We start from the raw sequence: 20,751 nt of genomic DNA, 5'->3' as shown, positions 1-20,751 counted from the left end.
TGAATAAAAAAAATATGCCCCCTATGTACAAAGGGCAAGAAGGTCCTTGAGATACTCAAGGTAGTGACAGCAGAAACTCACGTAGTTCAGCTCCAAGAATTAAGCTAAGAGCACATGGACACAGTTCAGCAAGAATTTCATTAATCTCAAAAGTGTATAAATACGTTTGCTTACACCATTTCTTGTTAAGTTTCAAACACATTGCACACTCCACCAGATCCTTATCGTTCACTTCATGTACTCCAAAACACACAAGATACTGGTACGAATTTCAGATCTACATCTGGCAGCTTGTGCGTGCTGACAATTGTTCAGCTAAGGTAACCAGATTGCTCAAACACAATTTTCAACATTGTGAATATGTAATTTAATCTCTCCAGAGATTAGTTGACAGCAGCTACATAGAGGGAACAGACATGTTCAGATATCCTACGATTAGATGATGCTAATCCCCAGGGAATTTCAATCAGTGCAATGCTACATTGCTGAGTTCAGAGTCAACAACAAATTGAAAAGAAGAAGAAAGGTGTGATTTTCACATCCTACCTTCCCTTCAATTCACATACCCTACTAAAGACAGTGCACCATTGGCAAGCTACTCTCTCCACTCCATAGCATAACTTGAGCCTTGTGCCTTTTTTGCCAGTTCAGATACCAAAGAACATCAACCTGGCTCAGCAATCAAGGAAGTGAGAGAAGACAGTGATAATGGGAACCAATTTTTAATTTCATTCTGTACTTGCACTCATCAGCTCAGGAAGTGAAACTACATGCAACATGGAATATAGCAATGAGGCAGAATTTGTAGATAGAGAGTTGATGGCTTATAGCCAGAGCAGAAGGAAGGATAATAATGATGGTTCCTCACCTGAAGTTTGCACACAAATTCTCTTGGAAACAATTCAATTTTTCTAAATATTCAGTTTATAATTAGAGTTCATCAGTTTGTTTTATGCCTCATTTCTAATTGAGGAGATGGTGGTGCATGCCTTGAACCAGACATCCCCACACCATCTTCGAGTAGGGAGTTCCATGACACTAATTCAGTCACCGTGTTGGAAATGTGATACACTTTCCAGTTAGGACGGTATGTTGATTTGGGAGGGATCTTTCAGCTGTGGAGGTTCCTCCTACACTTTCTGCCCTGTTCATTCGTGGTGGTAGAGATGGTGGCTTTGGAAGATGCAGTTGGATTAGTTCAGATGAGAAACTGATGTGCGTTTACAGCTAGTATACAGTCAGCTATGATACCTGATGCTGAATGAAGTAGATGTTCAGCATGTTAAAGGAAATGACAATTAACTGGTTGATTTACTCAGGACAGTACCAAGCTTTGGGTATTGTCAGAGAAACATTTATCCCAGGTATGCATTCCATCACATTCCTTTTCAGAATCAGAATCAGGTTTATTATCACATACAAATGCAATGCAATTTGTTGTCTTGTGGCAGAAGTACAGTGCAATATATAAAACTATAACTATGGTACTTTAAAAAATATATATAAAAATAAAGTGTAAAAAGGCAGCAAAATAGTGAGATACTCAGCAGGTTAGGCAGCATCTATAGAAAGGACCAAAATTCTTCAACAGGACATTAGAAAATCCAGCATCTGCGGAATCTTTTGTGTTTAAAATAGTGAGGAAATGTTCATGGCCCATTCAGAAATCTGATGGTGGAGGGGAAGAAGCTGTTCCTAATTTATGCCTTACTGAAAGCAGAAAGGCTTTGGGCAATCAGAGGCCACTCATCACAGGCTACTTGGTCACTGACCTACTAACTTTTTGTGGCTGTTTCTCATTGAAATACCCATATAAATTTCTGGCCAATGATGATCCCTAAGACTGTGAGAGGAAAGCACTTTGATGGTTCTGTATTATGAAATGCTTGATTATTCAAACCTTCCAGGGAGCATGTGTTTGAGGTCAAAGTGCATGGTACAGTCCACCAGCAGTCTTGCACAAGTAGAGCTTGTAATTTGCAGCACCATCTATTATAGCTTGAAAGTGGTGTTTTACCCAATTTGGCAACCTGTAAAACCCAACCACAATGCAGGCACAAGTCAGAGAGGGCACAGGTTTATTCTCAATGAAACCGCTGCCAATTGTACTTTAGCAAGTCTAATACCTATCTTGGAAAACAAATTTCTGGGCTGCTGTCAATGTATCCAGACATACAGGAGCAATAATCTGAGATGTTTAAATGGTGCTGGCGAATGTTCCTTTCTGCTGCTCCAAAATGGCAGCAAGGACAGTAAACTAATGTTAGAGTTATAATCTTCCAAATCTGTATATTTTTGGTGGGTAATCATGACATGAGAAAGTCATGGACTGTAGCAAGTGCTACACGTAGATGCCATTTTGGTACACGAAACTCAGTCATGGTGCCTAAACAATAGGCAGTGCCTATCCAAATTTTGGCCCAAGGTTTTTTTCACATTTTGAAAAACACCTTTTATCTATTCGTGGCAATATTATTTTTCAAGATGAGTCATTTATAGCTTGGGTGAGATCACACAGAACCTTCTTCTTGTCTTAGAACTTGTTAAAATTATCACCATCACAGCCATCTGTTTTATCAGTGTTCTTTTCATGAGCAGAGGACTGTCAATCTAAATTTAACATTAGTTATCTGTCGTAATCATTGCTGCTTAACATTTTCAACAAAATGCTAAATTTCTCTGTGTGATGGTAAAATGAATTTCAAACATCATGCTGTTGATTTACCCAAGTTTCAATTCCCCAAGCAGTGACACCTTTTAATTTCTCAAACCACTATATCTGAGTGTCATCTTTCTCCATCAATGGCTGTGTTTTGCAGACCTTGCTTCTGAATCCATTAATTCACCATCCTTGTGATTTCTCTTGATTTTACAAAGCTCTTGTCTATTTACCTTGCATAACTTCTGGCAATATGCCCTCAGCATCCGCCACTTGATTTGCAGATTGCTTTGCAGCAGAAGTACAGAGCAAGACAAAAAAGAAATCACTGAACTAAATAGTGCAAAAATGAATAACGAGGTAATGTTTATGGACCATTCAGAAATTTGAACGCAAAGAGGAGGAAGTTTATCTTGAAACATTGAATGAGCGCTTTCTGGCTCCTGTGCTGGATGGTAGTAATGTAAACATTCTGTACAATGAGGATCTTTAATGATGGATGTCATCCTATTGAGACACCACCCTTTGGAGATATCCTCAATGGCGGGAAAAGTGTTGCCTGTGATGGAGATGGCTGAGTCTACAACCCTCTGCTGCCTCTTGTGGTCATGAGCATTTACAATTCCAGGTGATACAACCAGTCAGAATGCTCTCCACTACAGGAATTTGCAAGAACCTTTGGTGACATACCAAATCTCCTCAAACTCCTAATGAAGTATAACTGCTGGGGTGCCCTCTTAACAATCGCATCACTGAGTTGGGCCCAGGAGAGATCCTCTGAGATATTGATGCCCAGGAACTTGAAGCTGCTCACAATCTCTACCAGTATACTGCAATGAGGATTTCCTCTTCCTTGAATCCCCAATCAATTCCTCGGTCTTGCTGATGTTGAGTGAATCTACTTTGAATTTCTGCACCATACAGTTGCCATTTGAGATTCTCCCAACAACTGTTATGTCATCGGTCAATATATAGACAGTGTTTGAGCTGCACCTAGCCATACAGTCGTAAGTGCAGAGGGAGTAAAGCAGTGGGTTATGCACCCTTCCTGTGTTGACTATCAGCAAGGAGGGGTATTTTTACCAGTTCACTCTGACTATGATCTCCTGATAAGGAAGTCGATGATCCAGTTGCAGAGCAGAGTACAGAGGCCCAGGTTTGGAAGTTTGGTGCTTGGTACTGAAGGGGTGGTGGTATATGATTTGCTGTTGTCCAAGTGTTTCAAAGCTGAGAGGAGAGTCAGTGAGATTGCTGTTCTCCCCAAGACAAAGCTGTAGATTTTCTTCTGTCGATACTAAACACTGGCTCCTTTAATCCCATCTCAATGCTAAACCCATAATTCTTCTTCCCTTTCAAATCATTCATCCCAGCACTGGAACTATGGTCTCTGATAAATCATCAGCTTCATTTTCCATGTTTTCTCTGAAAATATCCATTTATCTTACTTTATAGATATTGTGAAAAACTACATCATTACACAGCTTTATGTGGCTAGCATTTCCACAAGGCATCAGAAGCCCCCAGATTTAACGATAAGTCATCAACTCCTAATATTACCTCCTCTCACCACAGTTACTACCTTATCAGCTAAATATTTCCAGCATTTTCTTTTATTTCCAATGTCCAGCGGTTGCTGGGTTCTGTATCTACTAATTCTGTTATTAATTTTTCCACACCTCTACTCCCCTTTATCTCCCTCTATTTATATTTCCTCTGAACAGCAAATAATCAACAAGCCTTCACCACCTTCTCTCAAGAGGCACCAACACCATCTGTGCCCTCTTCCCTTCTCTGAACTTAAAACGCACTTGTATTTTTTACTTTTCCTCGTTTTGATGGGAAGTTATTGACCTGAAACATTAACGTCATAGAGAGAGATAGCAGATGGACACAGATCCTTTTACTTGTTATCAATCACCTACATGCTAATCTTGCAGTAATCCCATTTGTTATTCCCTCCACATTCTTAGCAACTTCCCACAAATTCTACCACTCACCTACACGCTCAGGTCAACTCACGGTGGCCAATAACCGTCTGGTATGGAGGGGCCACTGAACAGGATTAGAAAAAGCTGCAGAAAATTGTAAATTCTGCCAGCTCCATCGTGGTCACTAGTCTCCAAAATATTCAGGACACCTTCAAAAGGCAAGGTCTCAAAAAGGTGGCACCCATGGACCACCAAGACAAGCCCTCTTCTCATTACAACCATCAAGGAGGAGGTACAGGAGCCTGATGACACACACTCAGTGTTTCAGGAATAGTTTCTGAATGGACAATGAATCCATAAACACTACCTCAGTATTTTCCTCTTTTTCTGCACTACTCATTTAATTTAATTTTCTTTCATATACCTCTTTTCCAAATTATAGCTTTTATTCATATTCAGCACAATGTACTGCTGCTGCAAAACAACAAGTTTCATGTGTTACGCCTGTAACTTCTCCTTTTTGAGAATCGCAAGATTGCTATTAAGTCAGGTCAGGAGACCCAGGAAATGAGAGAGAGACGTTTGGAATGTCCTGGCCCCAGCGATACAAAGCCACGGAACAGGTCATTGTCTCTTGGAGACGGAATTGTGGATTGAGTGCTGTACTTCATGGAAGCCCTCAGGCAACGTGGGCTGGTTGGGGGATGGCATCATTCCACCCTGATTGACATCTGAGACCCTGTGAGTCAGGATAAAAGAGGGTCTGGGGAACAGCCCTTCACATGCACCAGGAGAAAAGCTAGAAGTTCCATGATAGCATTTAATAGCGATAGCCGGTGGAGGGCCCAAGTGTGTCCTTTCTCGTTGCCCCGGGATTGAGGCCCTGCCACGGCAGGCGGCTTAGCTAAGGAAGAGATCACCACCGACGCCATTTCAAAGGATCGACATCATAAAACGGAAAACCGGGCAAATTCTAAACCTTCGTCTCTCTCTCCAACCAAGAAGCTGCAGCTTGAATGAACTTGAGTGACTTTTATATTTCCATCGGACAATACATTATCCCCTACCCCTAGACAACGATAGAGCTATTTCTTATTGATGATTATTATTATACCCGCGCTTTTAGATTTAGTATTGACGACGTATATTATCTGTATGTTTGCATTGATATTATTTTTGTGTATTTTATCAATAAATACTGTTAAAAATAGTACCATCAGACTTCAACGGACCTCTCTATCTTTGCTGGTAAGTGACCCAGTTACGGGGTATGTAACACATGGCATATGTCAGTGATGTTAAAACTGATTCTGATTCAATCTGCACATCTTTCGGATATGGAAGGAACTGGAGCACCCTGAGAAACTCACTTCATCATGGGGAGAATATGCACATTCCACAGAAACAACATCAGAGGTTAAGATTGATCAGGGCCTCTGGCACAGTAAGGTGGTGGTTCCATTAGCGGAGGCTTTGCACTGCCCTTAACTCTGAAAAATTACAGAGTATTTTTCAGCATTTTCTGCTTTATTTTATATTTCCAGCGTTTGCTGATTTCTTTTTTTTGTTTTGGGGTTGTATTTCTAATTGCGTTTTGTAACTGTTTACTTTCACTTTAAGAAGCTATGACCAGTTTGATGTTGCAGAGATTGGGCTTGGGACCCAGCTGTACACAATCCAGATGAAGGAATCAACTGTATTATTTCCAAGTTTGATGATACAAAGTTATGTGAACATGTGGGCTGTGAAAAAGATTTAGAGGACCCAGTAGGATATAGACATATGAACTGAAGGAGCAGAACATGACAGATGAAATCAACCTTGATAGAAAAAAGAAATAAACCTAGAGTCCTTTCTAAATGGAGAGGAGATGAAAGGGGCCTTTGTTCTGAGTCATGGGTGACTTGAAGTAAATAGTCGTATTCTATCAGTTTCAGTAATACAAATCGTACATCAGCTTTTAGTGAAAAAAGATTGAGTACAAGAGCAGGGACATCTTAATCGCATTATACAGAACCCTGGTGAAAATAAATCCATATAAGTCTGGTCTCCCTTCCCAATGAATGATATATCTACAATAGGTAAAATACACCTTCGGTTCACCAGATTTGACTGCTAGCATGGTGGGTTTGTCATAAGAGGAAGATTAAGCAAGTCTGCTCCTCCTTAGATTTGAAAGAATGGGAGGTGATCTTGTTGAAATGTTTAAATTAAGGGGCTTGTCAGAATAAATGAAAAGTTGCTATTTACCATGACAAATGTATCTTGAACCAGTACTCAGTCTCAAGGGCAGAGTGAGTCTCCACAAAAGCTGTAGAGGATCAGTCACTGATTATATTTAATGCAGAGATGGTCAGATTTTTAAACATTAAGGAAGACAGGGGATATGTGATTAGTGCAGGAAAGTGCCACTGTGGGGTAAAAATAGTCATGGTCTTACTGGTGCAGCAGGAATAGGGATATAAATGGCTTCCTTCTGTGTCTGCTTCTTCTGTTTTTATGGCGAAGTCCTTCAATCCTACTTCTGACGCTGACATAAATGAAAATGGCAGACAACTGGTTTAGATTCTTATTGCCACATCTACTGAGCACTTCCATCATCTCCCAGATTTGATTACAATCACAAGAATGTCCAGAATACAAAGATGATCCTTGGCTTTGTTGTTTCCTGATGCTTTAGTTCGGAATTCAAGTTTTTTGCTAGTTTACATCTGCATCCCCAAATTCAAGTATCAGTTACACTCATTTTCTCCTCCCACAATCCTGATCTTACAGAAATGCTGACCACCCAAATTTCTTTTTGGCTCTTAATGGCCACTAATTTTAACTCCTCAAGTACTGTCGGTCTTCTTCATATTTAACAACATCACCTCATACCATCATAGAATGGATTCATTTTATTTACCTTGGTTTGAAAGAAGAAAATATTGTTTACTTTGATTTTTTTGTTGATTATTTTTCAAACATCTCTGAAGACTGGACATTAAAAAAAACCATTAAATGTGCTTTCCAGTTTTGACAGGAGATGAGGCTCCACCCCCTGGTCTTGCCTCCTTTCAAAAACAATCAGGGAATTCAGAGAATCCGTCCTAATATCCATATATATATATATCACAACATCAATTTATTTTGCCTTGTGAAGTGCCTCCAGATATTATTATTGATCAGTTGTAGATATTATATAAATACATACATACTGTTGTTGTCATCAGTGCATTGGCTGCTTTAATAAACCTTGTCCAATTTTCATTGCATCAGTTACAGAAATCAGGGAAAGTAATTCCTTTAGTCTAGGATGAACTGAAATTCATTCCAAAATTGAAAAATTGATCCTACTTTTTTGTTGCCAAACTAGAAATATTACAGCTAAAGGATAGAGGGTTTCTATGTGAAAACAGGTCAACCCTAAAGGTAGGCCTTTATTACATATAAAAACTGGCATTATAGCTCAAAATCTCCACAAATAAGTACAGAAAATTTACTATGCCAAAAGATTCAGGGGGAAGATCCATTTTATTTAGAAACAGGTGTATATTTTAAGACTTAAAGTAGGGAAAATTATGTCAAGTCATTTGTGTTTGACAGAAGCTGCAGAAAATGGAACCTCTACAGCCAAACGATTGTAGAAAATTTCAAAGATGGAAAGAGTAAGGTCACAGAAGGACTTAAAGCACTGTTCTCTCAAAGCAGTGCGGGTACACAGCTGTGCAGTAACTCAAATGCTGCCACAACACATAGCCTTTGTTGCTACGCTGTTGGAATTTTACTTTATATAATGTTAATATAATTATGCTAATATAATTTTGAAATCTATGTTAATATAATTGTGAAATACCCTGTAATTAATTGTATTAATGAATATAATTCATAAATTTTCTAAATAATGAATGTACCACACCTTTTGAAACATGTTAGAGCTTCAACATATTTACATTGTCAGTGTTTCAAGTTACAACACTGCTACAAATTGTAACAATAAACAAAATTAAGATAGGTTCAGTTAAGACATTCACTATGTACTTATAAATGAAGAATGTTAAGAACTGTCAAGTCTTATTGGCATCATTGGAAAATTCCGAGCTTTTAGCGCTGACTGTAAGCATAGATTCAGTCTTAGGAACTCAACCAAAAGTAAATCCAGAAACAGGCTAGAAGTGGAACATTTGGTTGACCTAATGAGGATTAAAATGTTCTTTCATCTGGATACTCAATTAATCTAGAGAATATTTATAGACAATAGATTTGTAATAAAGATAGGAGAAAAAAGTTTATGAAACGTAAGATTTTCTCTGTTGTGCTGTATTTCATTACACCCTTCAATTAACAAATAAGATCAAAAGTATGTGATTTTTCAATTTTCATTCAGTATGCATACTACAAAAAAAGCATCTAAAGTGCTACACATTTTTCAAGCCATTGCAAAAACTTCCTGCTCAGAGGAATGTTTGGTTTACGCAGTTGTTTAAAAAAAATTTAGAAGGAACATTGATTTAAAGACAAGGAAAACACTGGAAGTTAGGATATAAGCAGCAGGCAGAAGCCCTCAACGGCAGCTAACAGCACTTCCCTTGTGTTGTTCTGGCCCTGTACCTGATCTGCTTATGAGCAGCTCCCAACCCCACCCCTCCTACATCCCCTTTCTTCTATCCAGTGTAGGGCATTGGATTAATGATCTGGTAAGTACTGGACTAAAACCAGAGAGGTAAGCTCAACCCCCACTGGGCTAATAATCAGGAAGTTAAGAAAAACTCATCTTAGTAATCATGACCAAAAGCTTCCAGACTGTTGTAAAACACCTTTTGCTTCACTTGTGCCCTATTAGGGGGAATATGCCATCAGATTAGTAGGTTAATCGGTCATTGTAAATTGTCCTATGATTAGGCTAGGGTTAAGTCGGGTGTTACTGGGCATCTCGGCTCAAAGGGCTTACGGCCTATTCCACGCTCCGTGTCAATAAAAATATAAAACTTCCAATCTCTGTAATGTTGCAAATTTTCAACATTCTTATCTACCCTCTGAAATGACCAAGCAAATCACTTAGTTGTAAAAAGAATACACTGGGATGCACCATCATCATCCATCTAAGGACCAAGGAGTTTGAATAACAGCTCAGTCACTCTTGCAAAGTTCGCCTCATAAACATCCAGGGACTGGTGTCTAAAGCACAAGAACTATCTTCACAGTTAAGCAACACAGGAATAGTGAGATGACTACGCTTCAGCGATGGATGCAATCCGGGAGTAGATCCAATCCCACTGGTAGGACCAATCCTCTAGAGAGAGAAGGTAAAGAAATACATAGCTGATGGACTGAGTCTAGGAGTTCTCAACATCGACCCCAGACTATGAAGTCTGTGACATCAAATGAAACACAGCAGGAAAACCTCCTGATACACATATGTCCTCGCACAGCTGATGAAATATTGATCTTCCATGTTGAAAAACACTTGAAACAAGCACTGAAAATAATAAGGGCACAGAATATCCATCAGCACTACTGGATTAATACCACCAGCACTGACAAAGCTGGCTGAGTCAAGAAGGACATAGATGCGAGACTGCATCTCCGGTAGTGGTGAGTGAACTCAACCTCAGCAGATACTTCTGCCCATAAGATCATTGTTAGAACTGATCACACACAATTTTTGTCAAGATCAAGTCCCATTTGTACATCAATGTCACTCTCCATCCTGTGATACTACAATTGCATTAAATGGCATAGACAAGGAAGTGGACTTGCGGTTAGCAATAGAATTCCTGTGGACCATCAGAATCAGCAGATACGCACATCACAGAGCTTGTAACCTTTCTGCTGAGCTTGAGATTGCAGAAGCTGGTTCTTGTGGTAATAATAGGGGATTCAGTAGTTACGGGGACAGGAGATTCTATGGAAGTGAAAGTGACACCCAGATGTTAAGTTGCCTCCCAGGTAACAGAATCAGGTCCACGACATTCTTAAGGAGGATGGTGAGCATCCAGACGTTGTGATATACATTGGTAACAATGACATTGGTAAGGGATGAGATCCTGAAGAGCAAGTATAGATAGGAAGCTAAAAAGGCAATCTCTGGACCGCTGCCTTACCCAGTGAGGGTAAGAACAGGATAATATGACAGATAACTGTTTGGCAGAAGAATTGGTGCCAGGCGCAGGGTTTCAGACTTGTGAATCATGGGAGTAAATATGTGTCTTGGCCCCATCAACTATGGTAGAGGGGAAGCCATATGTCCTGAAAAATGAGGAATTTCAGGAATGGAAAACCTCTTCCTGAGAATAGATACAACAGAGATGGAGAAACTGAGAGAAAGGGGTGTTGTGCTTTCAGGATACAGGGTATGAAAGATAAAGATCTTTATTAAAGATTAGCTTTATAAAGTCATAAGACCTTGAGAATTTGGCTACTTGGCCATCAAGTCTGCTCCACCATAAATCACCATTGCTGATTTATTACCCTTCTTAACTCCACCCTCCTGCCTTCTCCGCAAAACCTTAATGCCCTGACTAATCAAGAACCTTACAAACTCTGCTTTAATATATACCCAATGACTTGGCCTTCACAGTCGTCTGTGGCAATGAATTCCACGGATTCACCACATCTGGCTAAAGAAATACTTCCTCATCTCTGTTCTAAATGGACGTCCCTCCATTTCAAGACTGCGCTCTCTTGTCCTAGACTCCCCCATTTTAGGAAACATCTTCTCCACATTCAGTCTATCTAGGCGTTTCAATATTCAATAGGTTTCAATGAGATTCTGCCCTCATTTTTCTACAGGCCCAGAACCATCAAACACTCTTCATACATCAACCCTTTTGTTCCCTAAACCATGATCATGAACCTCTTCTGGACCCTCTCCCTCTCCCAAAGCAGCATATCTTTTCTAAGATAAGGGGCCCAAATTTGCTCACAATACTGCAAGTGTGGTCTGCCCAATGCAGTATAAAGCCTAAGCATTAGATCCTTGTTTTTATATTCTACTCCTCTTGAAAAGAATGCATCGAAGCACACAGCGAAATGTACCCATTACGTCAATGACCATCACAGTCTGGGGATGTGTTTGGTGCTTCTAGCGCCAACATAGCATGCCCGCAACTTACTAACCCAAGGGCCTTTGGAATGTGGGAGGAAACCTGAGCACCCAGAAGAAACTTGCGTGGGAACTGAACACTGATCACTGATGCTGTAAAGCGCTACACCAACCGCTACGCTACTCTGATGCTTTTACTCAGCCCAGTGTATTAAGCACAGAGGAGGTGCAGATGGGATAGCTGTGTAATCAGTAAGTTAATAGTAAATATCGGTGAACAGTTTGTCTTCTGAGCTAGAGACAGAGAGGTCCAGAGATGGAAGACACGTATTATAAATGATCTTAATGAATCTGAGGGCAAGAACTTATGATGTTGTGGCCATTGCAAAGACTTGGATAGTTCAGGGACAGGAATGGTTACTTAGAGTGGTAGACTATAGATGTTTCAGAAAGGACAGGGAGGGAGGCAAAAGAATTGGGGGGCATGACACTGCTGATTAGAGATAGTGTCATGGCTGCGGAAAAGGAGGAAGTCATGGAGGGACTGTAGGGATTGTCTACGGAGTCTCTATGGGTGGAAGTTAGAAACAGGAAGGGGTCAATAACTCTGCTGGGTGTTTTCTATAGACCACCCAATAGTAACAAGGACATAGAGGAGCAGATAGGAAGACAGATTCTGGAAAGGTGTAATAAAAGTAACAGTGTTGTCGTAGTGGGAGATTTTAATTTCCCAGATATTGATTGGCATCTTCTTATAGCAAGGGGTTTAGATGGGGTAGAGTTTGTCAGGTGTGTTCAGGAAGGTTTCCTGACACAATATGTAAATAAGCCTACAAGAGGAGAGGCTGTACATGGTCTGGTATTGGGAAATGAACCTGGTCAGGTGTCAGGTCTCTCAGTAGGAGAGTATTTTGGAGATAGCGATCACAATTTTATCTCCTTAACCACAGCATTGGAGAGGGAACAAAAAAGTGTTTAATTGGAGTAAGGGGAAGTATGAAGCTATCAGGCAGAAACTTGGAAGCATAAATTGGGAAGAGATGTTCTCAGGGAAATGTACGGCAGAAATATGGCAAATGTTCAAAAATTCAAAGGTTCAATTTAATGTCGAAAAATGTACACAATATACATCCTGAAATGCTTTTTCTTCACAAAACATCCATGAAAACAGAGAGGTGCTCCAAAGAATAAATGACAATTAAACATGAGAACCCAAAGAGATATTTGCGTAGCGTTTTGCTTTGGTACATGCCAATGAGACGGAAAGGACAATAGGGTACAGGAACCCTGGTGTACAAAGGCTTTTGAAAATCTAGTCAAGAAGAAAAGCTTATAAAATGTTCAAAAAACTAGGTAATGATAGAGATCTAGAAGATTATATGGTTAGCAGGAAGGAGCTTAAGAATGAAATTAGGAGAGACAGAAGGGGTCATGAGAAGGCCTTGGCAAGCAGGATTAAGAAAAACCCCAAGGCATTCTATAAGTATGTGAAGAGCAAGAGGATAAGACGTGAGAGAATAGGACCTATCAAGTGTAACAGTGGAAAAGTGTGTATGGAACCGAGATACTTAGCGGAGATACTTAATGAATACTTTACTTCAGTATTCATTATGGTAAAGGATCTTGGCAATCGCAGGGATGACTTACAGTGGATTGAAAAGTTTGAGCATATAGACATTAGAGCTTTTGGAAAGCATCAAGTTGGATATGTCTCTGGGACCGGACAAGATGTACCTCAGGCTACTGTGAGAGGCGAAAGAGAAGATTGCTGAGCCTCTGGCGATGATCTTTGCATCATCAATGGGACGGGAGAGGTTCCAGAGGATTGGAAGGCTGCAGATGTTGTTCCCTTATTCAAGAAAAGGAGTAGAGATAGCCCAGGAAAGTATAAGACCAGTGAGTCTTACTTTGTTAAGTTGATGGAGAAGATCCTGAGAGGCAGGATTTATGAATATTTGGAGAGGCATAATATGATTAGGAATAGTCAGCATGGCTTTGTCAAAGGCAGGTTGTGCCTTACGAGCCTGATTGAATTTTTTGAGTATGTGACTAAATACATTGATGAAGGTAGAGCAGTAGATGTAATGTATATGGACTTCAGCAAGGCATTTGATAAGGTACCCCATGCAGGGCTTATTGAGAAAGTAAGGATGATTGGGATCCAAGGGGACCTTGCTTTGTGGATCCAGAATTGGCTTGCTTACCGAAGGCAAAGAGTGGTTCTGGATGGATCAAGTTCTGGGACCCCTTCTGTTTGTGATTTTTATAAATGACCTGGATGAGGAAGTGGAGGGATGGTCTAGTAAATCTGCTGGAGACACAAAGGTTGGATGTGTCATGGATAGTGTGGAGGGCTGTCAAAGGTTACTGCAGGACACCGATAGGATGCAAACATGGGCTGAGAAGTGGCAGATGCAGTTCAACCCAGATATGTGTGAGGTGGTTCATCTTGGTAGGTCAAATACGATAGCAGAATATAGTATTAATGGTAAGGATATAGTATTAATGTGGGATTGAGTTTAAGAGCCAAGAGGTAATGTTGCAGCTATATAGGACCCTAGTCAGACCCCATTGTGCTCAATTCTGGTCGCCTCACTACAGGAAGGATGTGGAAACCATAGAAAGGATGCAAAGGAGATTTACAAGGATGTTGCCTGGATTGGGGAGCATGCCTTATGAGAATAGGCTGAGTGAACTCGGCCTTTTGTCTTTGGTGCAACGGAGGATGAGAGGTGACCTGATAGAGGTGTACAAGATGATGAGAGGCATTGATCGTGTGGATAGTCAGAGGCTTTTTCCCAGGGCTGAAACGGCTAGCACAGGAGGGCGGAGTTTTAAGGTGCTTGGAAGTAGGTACAGAGGAGATGTCAGGGGTAGGTTTCTTTTATGCAGAGAGTGGTGAGTGCGTGGAATGGATTGGCAGTGGTGGAGGTGGAAAAGGTAGGGCCTTTTAAGAGACTTCTGGATGGATGCATGGAGCTTAGAAAAATAGAGGCCTAAGGGTAAGCCTAGGTAGTTCTAAGGTAGGGACATGTTTGGCACAGCTTTTTGGGCCATAGGGCCTGTATTGTGCGGTAGTTTTTCTATGTTTCTATGGCTCTTGGCAGTGTGGAGGATCAGAGGGATCTTGGGCTCCGAGTCTATAGAACACTCAAAACTGCTACACAGGCTGACTCTGGTTAAGAAGGCGTACGGTGCATTGGCCTTTATGAATCGTGGGATTGAGTTTAAGAGCCAAGAGGTAATGTTGCAGCTACAGTGGCATGCAAGAGTTTGGGCACCCCGGTCAAATTTCTGTTACCGACAATAGTTAAGTAAGTGAACTGATCTCCAAAAGTCATAAAGTTAAAGATGAAACTTTCTTTTCAACATTTTAAGCAAGATTAGTGTATTATTTTTGTTTTTTGTACAATTTTAGAGTGGAAAAAAAGGAAAGGAGCACCCCAAAAGATTTGAGCTCTCAGATAACTTTTACCAAGGTCTCAGACTTTAATTAGCTTGTTAGGGCTATGGCTTGTTCACAGTCATCATTAGGAAAAACCAGATGATGCAAATTTCAAAGCTTTATAAATATCCTGACTCCTCAAACGTTGTCCCAACAATCAGCAGCCATGGGCTCCTCTAAGCAACTGCCTAGCACTCTGAAAATTAAAATAAATGATGCCCACAATGCAGGAGAAGGCTATAAGATAGTAAAGCGATTTCAGGTAGCCATTTCCTCAGTTCGTAATGTAATTAAGAAATGGCAGTTAACAGGAATGGTGGAGGTCAAGTTGAGATCTGGAAGACCAAGAAAGCTTTCTGAGAGAACTGCTTGTAGGATTGCTAGAAAGGCAATTCAAAACCCCTGTTTGACTGCAAAAGGCCTTCAGGAAGATTTAGCAGACTCTGGAGTGGTGGTGCACTGTTCTACCGTGCAACGACACCTGCACAAATATGACTTCATGGAAAAGTCATCAGAAGAAAACCTTTCCTGCATCCTCACCACAAAATTCAGTGTCAGAAGTTTGCAAAGGAGCATCTAAACAAATCTGATGCATTTTGAAAATAAGTCCTGTGGACTGATGAAGTTAAAAATAGAACTTTTTGGCCACTAATCTTGCCTAAAATGAGCAAAGGTATGTTTGGAGAAAAAAGGGTGCAGAATTTCATGAAAAGAACACCTCTCCAACTGTTAAGCATGGGGGTGGATTGATCATGCTTTGGACTTGTGTTGCAGCCAGTGGCATGGGGAACATTTCACTGGTAGAGGGAAAAATGAATTCAATTAAATACCAGCAAATTCTGGAAGCAAACATCACACAGTCTGTAAAAAAGCTGAGGATGAAAAGAGGATGGCTTCTACAACAGGAAAATGATCCTAAACACACCTCAAAATCCACAATGGACTACCTCAAGAGGCACAAGCTGAAGGTTTTGCCATGGCTCTCACAGTCCCCTGACCCGAACATCATCGAAAATCTGTGGATAGACCTCAAAAGAGCAGTGCATGCAAGACAGCCCAAGAATCTCACAGAACGAGAAGCATTTTGCAAGGAAGAACGGGTGAAAATCCCTCAAACAAGAATTTAAAGACTTTTAGCTGGCTACAGAAAGCGTTTACAAGCTGTGATACTTGCCAAAGGGGGTGTTACTAAGTACTGACCATGCAGGGTGCCCAAACTTTTGCTTCTGGCCCTTTTCCTTTTTCGTTATTTTGAAACTGTAAAAGATGGAAACAAAACAGTAATCTTCTTAAAATATTATAGAAATGTGTCATCTTTAACTTCATACCTTTTGGAAATCAGGTCATCTTTTAATCACTTAGCTATTCACAGTAACAGAAACTTTGACCAGGGGTGCCCAAACTTTTGCATGCCACTGTATATAGGACCCTGGTCAGACCCCACTTAGAGTACTGTGCTCAATTCTGGTCGCCTCACTAAGGAAGAACTTGAAAACCATAGAAAGGGTGCAGAGGAGATTTACAAGGATGTTTCCTGGATTGGGGAGCATGTTTTATGAGGATAGATTGAGTGAATTCAGCCTTTTTTTCCTTGTAGCAACGGTGGATAAAAGGTGACGTGATAGAGGTGTTAAGATGATGAGAGGCATTGATTGTATGGATAGTCAGAGGCTTTTTCCCAGGGCTGAAATAGCTAACACGAGAGGGCACAGTCTCAAGTTGCTTGGAAGTAGGTACAGAGGAGATGTCAGGGTTAAGTTTTTTATGCAGAGAGTCGTGAGTGCGTGGAATGGGCTGCTGGCAACAGTGGTGGAGGCAGATATGATAGGGTCTTTTAAGAGACTCCTGGATTGGTACATGGAGCTTCGAAAAATAGAGAGCTATGAGTAACCTTAGATAATATCTAAGTAAGTACATTTTCAGCACAACTTTGTGGGCCGAAGAGCCTGTATTGTGCTGTAGGTTTTCTATGTTTCTAATTTAGTAGCAAAGATGATAAAGTTGATGTGTTCTGCATGAGTGCAGTAGGAAGCAAATCAAAGCAGAAGGGTTCTAGGTAAGGTTTGATGCAGACATTGGTCCAAGTCACTAATGAAAAGGCAGGCTAGGCTGGACACCATAGCTACACATTGGATCTGTGGAGTTGAAAGAGAAATTGCTTATTATAAGCACAAGCTCTTCCAGATGGATGAGAGTGTGGGTGTAGGAGAACTGATTGGGTCTTCGTTCCACAAAAAGATGTGTAGTGTGCTAAGTGGTTCCTGGAGGGGCTGAAGGAATAAAGCCTAGACATCCATTGTAACGATGAGGCAGATGGGGAATTCAAGGTTGTTGACTTAGTGGAGAGCATGGGTGATGTCCTGAATGTGGGGGGAGAGATGATAAGGACAGATAAAATAGAGTTGAAATAACAAGAGGAAAGTTAGATCAGGTAAAGCAGGCAGAGACGATGGGTCTACAAAGTGAATCTTATTTGTAGATCTTTGGTAAGGATAGATGTGGGCACTGTGGGTTTGGGATATTATCAGACTGTAAGTTGTGGAAGCAAGATCTCCTGATGTGATGGGCTCTGTGATCTACCTGGCCGACTTCAGTGAGGTTTTAACTTGATGAAACTATAACAAAGGATCATCTGTGACCTAAACAACAAAAATAATACTGCAACAGACAAAGCTAAATTGATCTCCAACCAATGGATCAATTTAGAACACTTAATTTGCTTTACATCATAAAGTTAAAGTTGGTAAATGACTAAGCAGTTAATGAAAAAAGCATCTCTTTCACCAATCAATTTCCCCGCTCTTTACTTCATCCTTCCCCTCCCAGTTTCACCAATCACCTTGTTTCTCTCTCCCCTTTCCCCACTTTTTAAATCTACTTATCTTTTTCTCTCTATCCTCTTTTATCTTCCTGCTGTGGGTCTCTGTATGAAACGTCGACTGTGCTTTTTTCCGTAGATGCTGCCTGGCTTGCTGAGTTCCTCCAGCATTTTGTATGTGTTACCTCACACTCATTGATGGCCAGGCCCAGTATTTAAAAGGCATTAATGACAAGGCTGAAGCTTTCACAGATATATTATGGCTGAAGTGTCAAGCAGATTACCCAACACACACAAATTGCTACTGGAACACAGATTACCCATCTAGCTCTCATCCCCATTTTCACAGAAGTCATTCCTCAGCAACTTTGATGCATTCCATGTGGTCAAGAAATGGCTGACAGCACTGAATACAGTACAGGTAAGCCAAAAGATAACATCCTGGCTACGGTATTAAAATCTATGCTCCAGGAGTAGTTTCATCTCTCACTAAGCTGACCCACATTTACAATGCTGATAGCTATCCAATATGGTGGAATATGGCCCCGGACAATCTCAGTTTTCTTATTTACTGTCCAACAGGTTTTTACATAATTAACTGCAAAATGGGAGAAAATAGGGAGACAAAAGACTTTTGATGTTAGGATCTGAAGCAAAAACCAACTGCTATAGAACTTAGCAAGTCATGTAGCACCTTTGGAAGTACAGGGATAATCAATGATTTGGGTCAAGACCCAGCAGCAGCACTCATGGAAGGAAGACTTTGGCTTGAAAAGCAGGTCAGGGGCTGGATACACTGTGATAAGTGACTCATCTCTAAACAACCTAAAGCCTTCTCACTTCTAATAAGCAGTAAATTGTCGCCTGCTGGGTTATTTTTTACCTGCTGCATGAGTGCAGCTCCAGCAATAATCAGCTTGACACTCTACAGGACAAAGCAGCCTTTTTGACCATTGCCCCATTCATCATCCTGAAAATTCATTTCATCTCTGTCAGTGCAGTTCACAGTGGCTCATCAGTGCACAGTCAACAAATTGCATTGCAGTTGCTTGCCTAGGTTACTTAGACACATCTCCAAATCTGTGACCAGTCCATTAAAGAAGGACAAGGGAAACAAACGCGTGTGTGTGTCAGAGTAAAATCATTCAAAGTCAACAGAAATAAAACGATGAATATGTGATAAACAGGAATTCTAGTTTCACTAGCTTGCACCAACACACAGATTCTGCTGGACCCTGGGGAAAACTTTGGCTCTGCAGATATTTTCATAACTTTCAAAGCAAACTTGCAACGTTTATAGATCTTAACTATTCTAACAGTATGATAAATATAGCAGATTTTCAGTGTTATATTAATGTATAATATAATTATTACCATTTTCATTTCCGGCAACCAAACCTGTAAAAGAAAATAAATAATATTAGTTTCTCTCCAAAGGATATTGCTAAAGAGTGTGTGCACATGCACATTAAAGCGGGTTTAAAATATATCTAGATATTTGCAGAGTGAAGTTCAACACAACACAAGGTAGAGATAAAATGTTAAAAACCCTAGACGGAGGTAGTTATGCTTAAAATTATTTTCATAATAGATGTGCAGTTGATATTAAATACATTACTTTCTGAGATGTCACTTTAATTAATTAAATAATAATTGGCAATTTGGCAATTGTATCAACAGGGAAAAAACACCAAGATGCAAAACATGTCCATGTTTGTCACAAACATGATGCAACGAGTAAAGCAATTTTAGTTCCTAACTTTTGCTGTGAATGCGCTTTCTTTACTGTAAATCACACAAAAGCAGCCATACCACCATGAAATATCGCTGGATTTTGAACGTAGATGTCAACTATAAATAACCAATTCACAATAGTTCAAAAGAAACTGTGCTGATAAAAGCTGTACCCTCCCTTACCGTACCATAATCATTTCCACAAATATGGCCACAATCTAAATATGAATGTCATCATGAAGAGGTCTATTTAAATTTGAGGACCTTCTCAGATGTTCCAAAAATTATACTTTTTAGGTGCAATAATACAATCTTAATATTTGGTCAAGAACACACTAACATGCTTACCAATACAATTAACAAATGACCTTGCGTCAAATTTAAATTGTCCACATATAGCAGCCAATATGTTCTTTAAAAATTATTTTTTTCCAATAAATTCTATTTGTTTCTGAAAGTGAACCATATCACCCCAGGGAAGGAATAATGTATAAACTACGTTTAAGTGCTATCCCATTGCACTGGTTAATAGCACTATTATCAGCCTTGGATCAATTAGCAGTACTGTCTTCTGACTTCGACTGTTATTCATTGAAGCCTCATTCAGTATTAACAGCTAAGCTGGAATACTAAAATATTCCACAACAACAGAGCACAGGTATCACCTCCACTAACTAAACAATAAAACAATTTTAGGTACAGAGGAGATATCAGGGGTACGTTTTCTTTTGCAGAGACAGGTGAGTGCATGGAATGGGCTGCCAGCGACAGCAGTGGAGGCAGTTACGATAGGCTCTTTTAAGAGACTCCTGGATAGGTACATAGTTGTGTCTGAGCACTATGTGGCTGGGCATTGTAAATTTTCAGCACCTAAATGTGTCCCACTGTGCATCTTTTGAAGCCTCTCCATGGTTGCTCTGGCAGCGTACTTTGGGTCATTGTCCTGCTAAAAGATGGACTTCCTCCCCAGTTTAAACTTTCTGGCAGAGGTCAGCAGTTTTTATACAGGATCTCGCTGCATTTAGCAGCATTCATCTTCCCATCAATCTTGACCAGATTTCCAGTCCCTACTGCTGAAAAGCATCCGGATGGCCTCACTCTGCCTGCACCACATTTTACAGTAGGGATGGTGTTGATGCACCA

At 40.3% G+C, this 20,751-nt stretch overlaps 1 protein-coding gene across 4 annotated transcripts in view; it reads right to left on the bottom strand.

The window, feature by feature from the left end:
* LOC132377878 (microphthalmia-associated transcription factor-like) overlaps positions 1-20,751 on the bottom strand; it is a 241,490-nt gene that overhangs the window by 25,261 nt on the left and 195,478 nt on the right. For 3 of the 4 annotated variants that reach the window (XM_059944314.1, XM_059944318.1, XM_059944316.1), the window contains exons 4-5: positions 19,249-19,272; positions 16,257-16,313 (exon numbers count right to left, since the gene is read on the bottom strand). In XM_059944314.1, coding sequence (XP_059800297.1) covers positions 16,257-16,313; positions 19,249-19,272 — 81 coding nt within the window. The remainder of the gene's footprint in view (positions 1-16,256; positions 16,314-19,248; positions 19,273-20,751) is intronic. The other variant, XM_059944317.1, reaches the window with a different exon arrangement.

The sequence above is a fragment of the Hypanus sabinus genome, chromosome 19 (assembly GCF_030144855.1).
Source record: "Hypanus sabinus isolate sHypSab1 chromosome 19, sHypSab1.hap1, whole genome shotgun sequence".
Taxonomy (NCBI): Eukaryota; Metazoa; Chordata; class Chondrichthyes; order Myliobatiformes; family Dasyatidae; genus Hypanus; species Hypanus sabinus.
The sequence above is the reverse complement of the archived record's forward strand: the minus strand, read 5'-3'. Positions and strand labels throughout refer to the sequence as shown.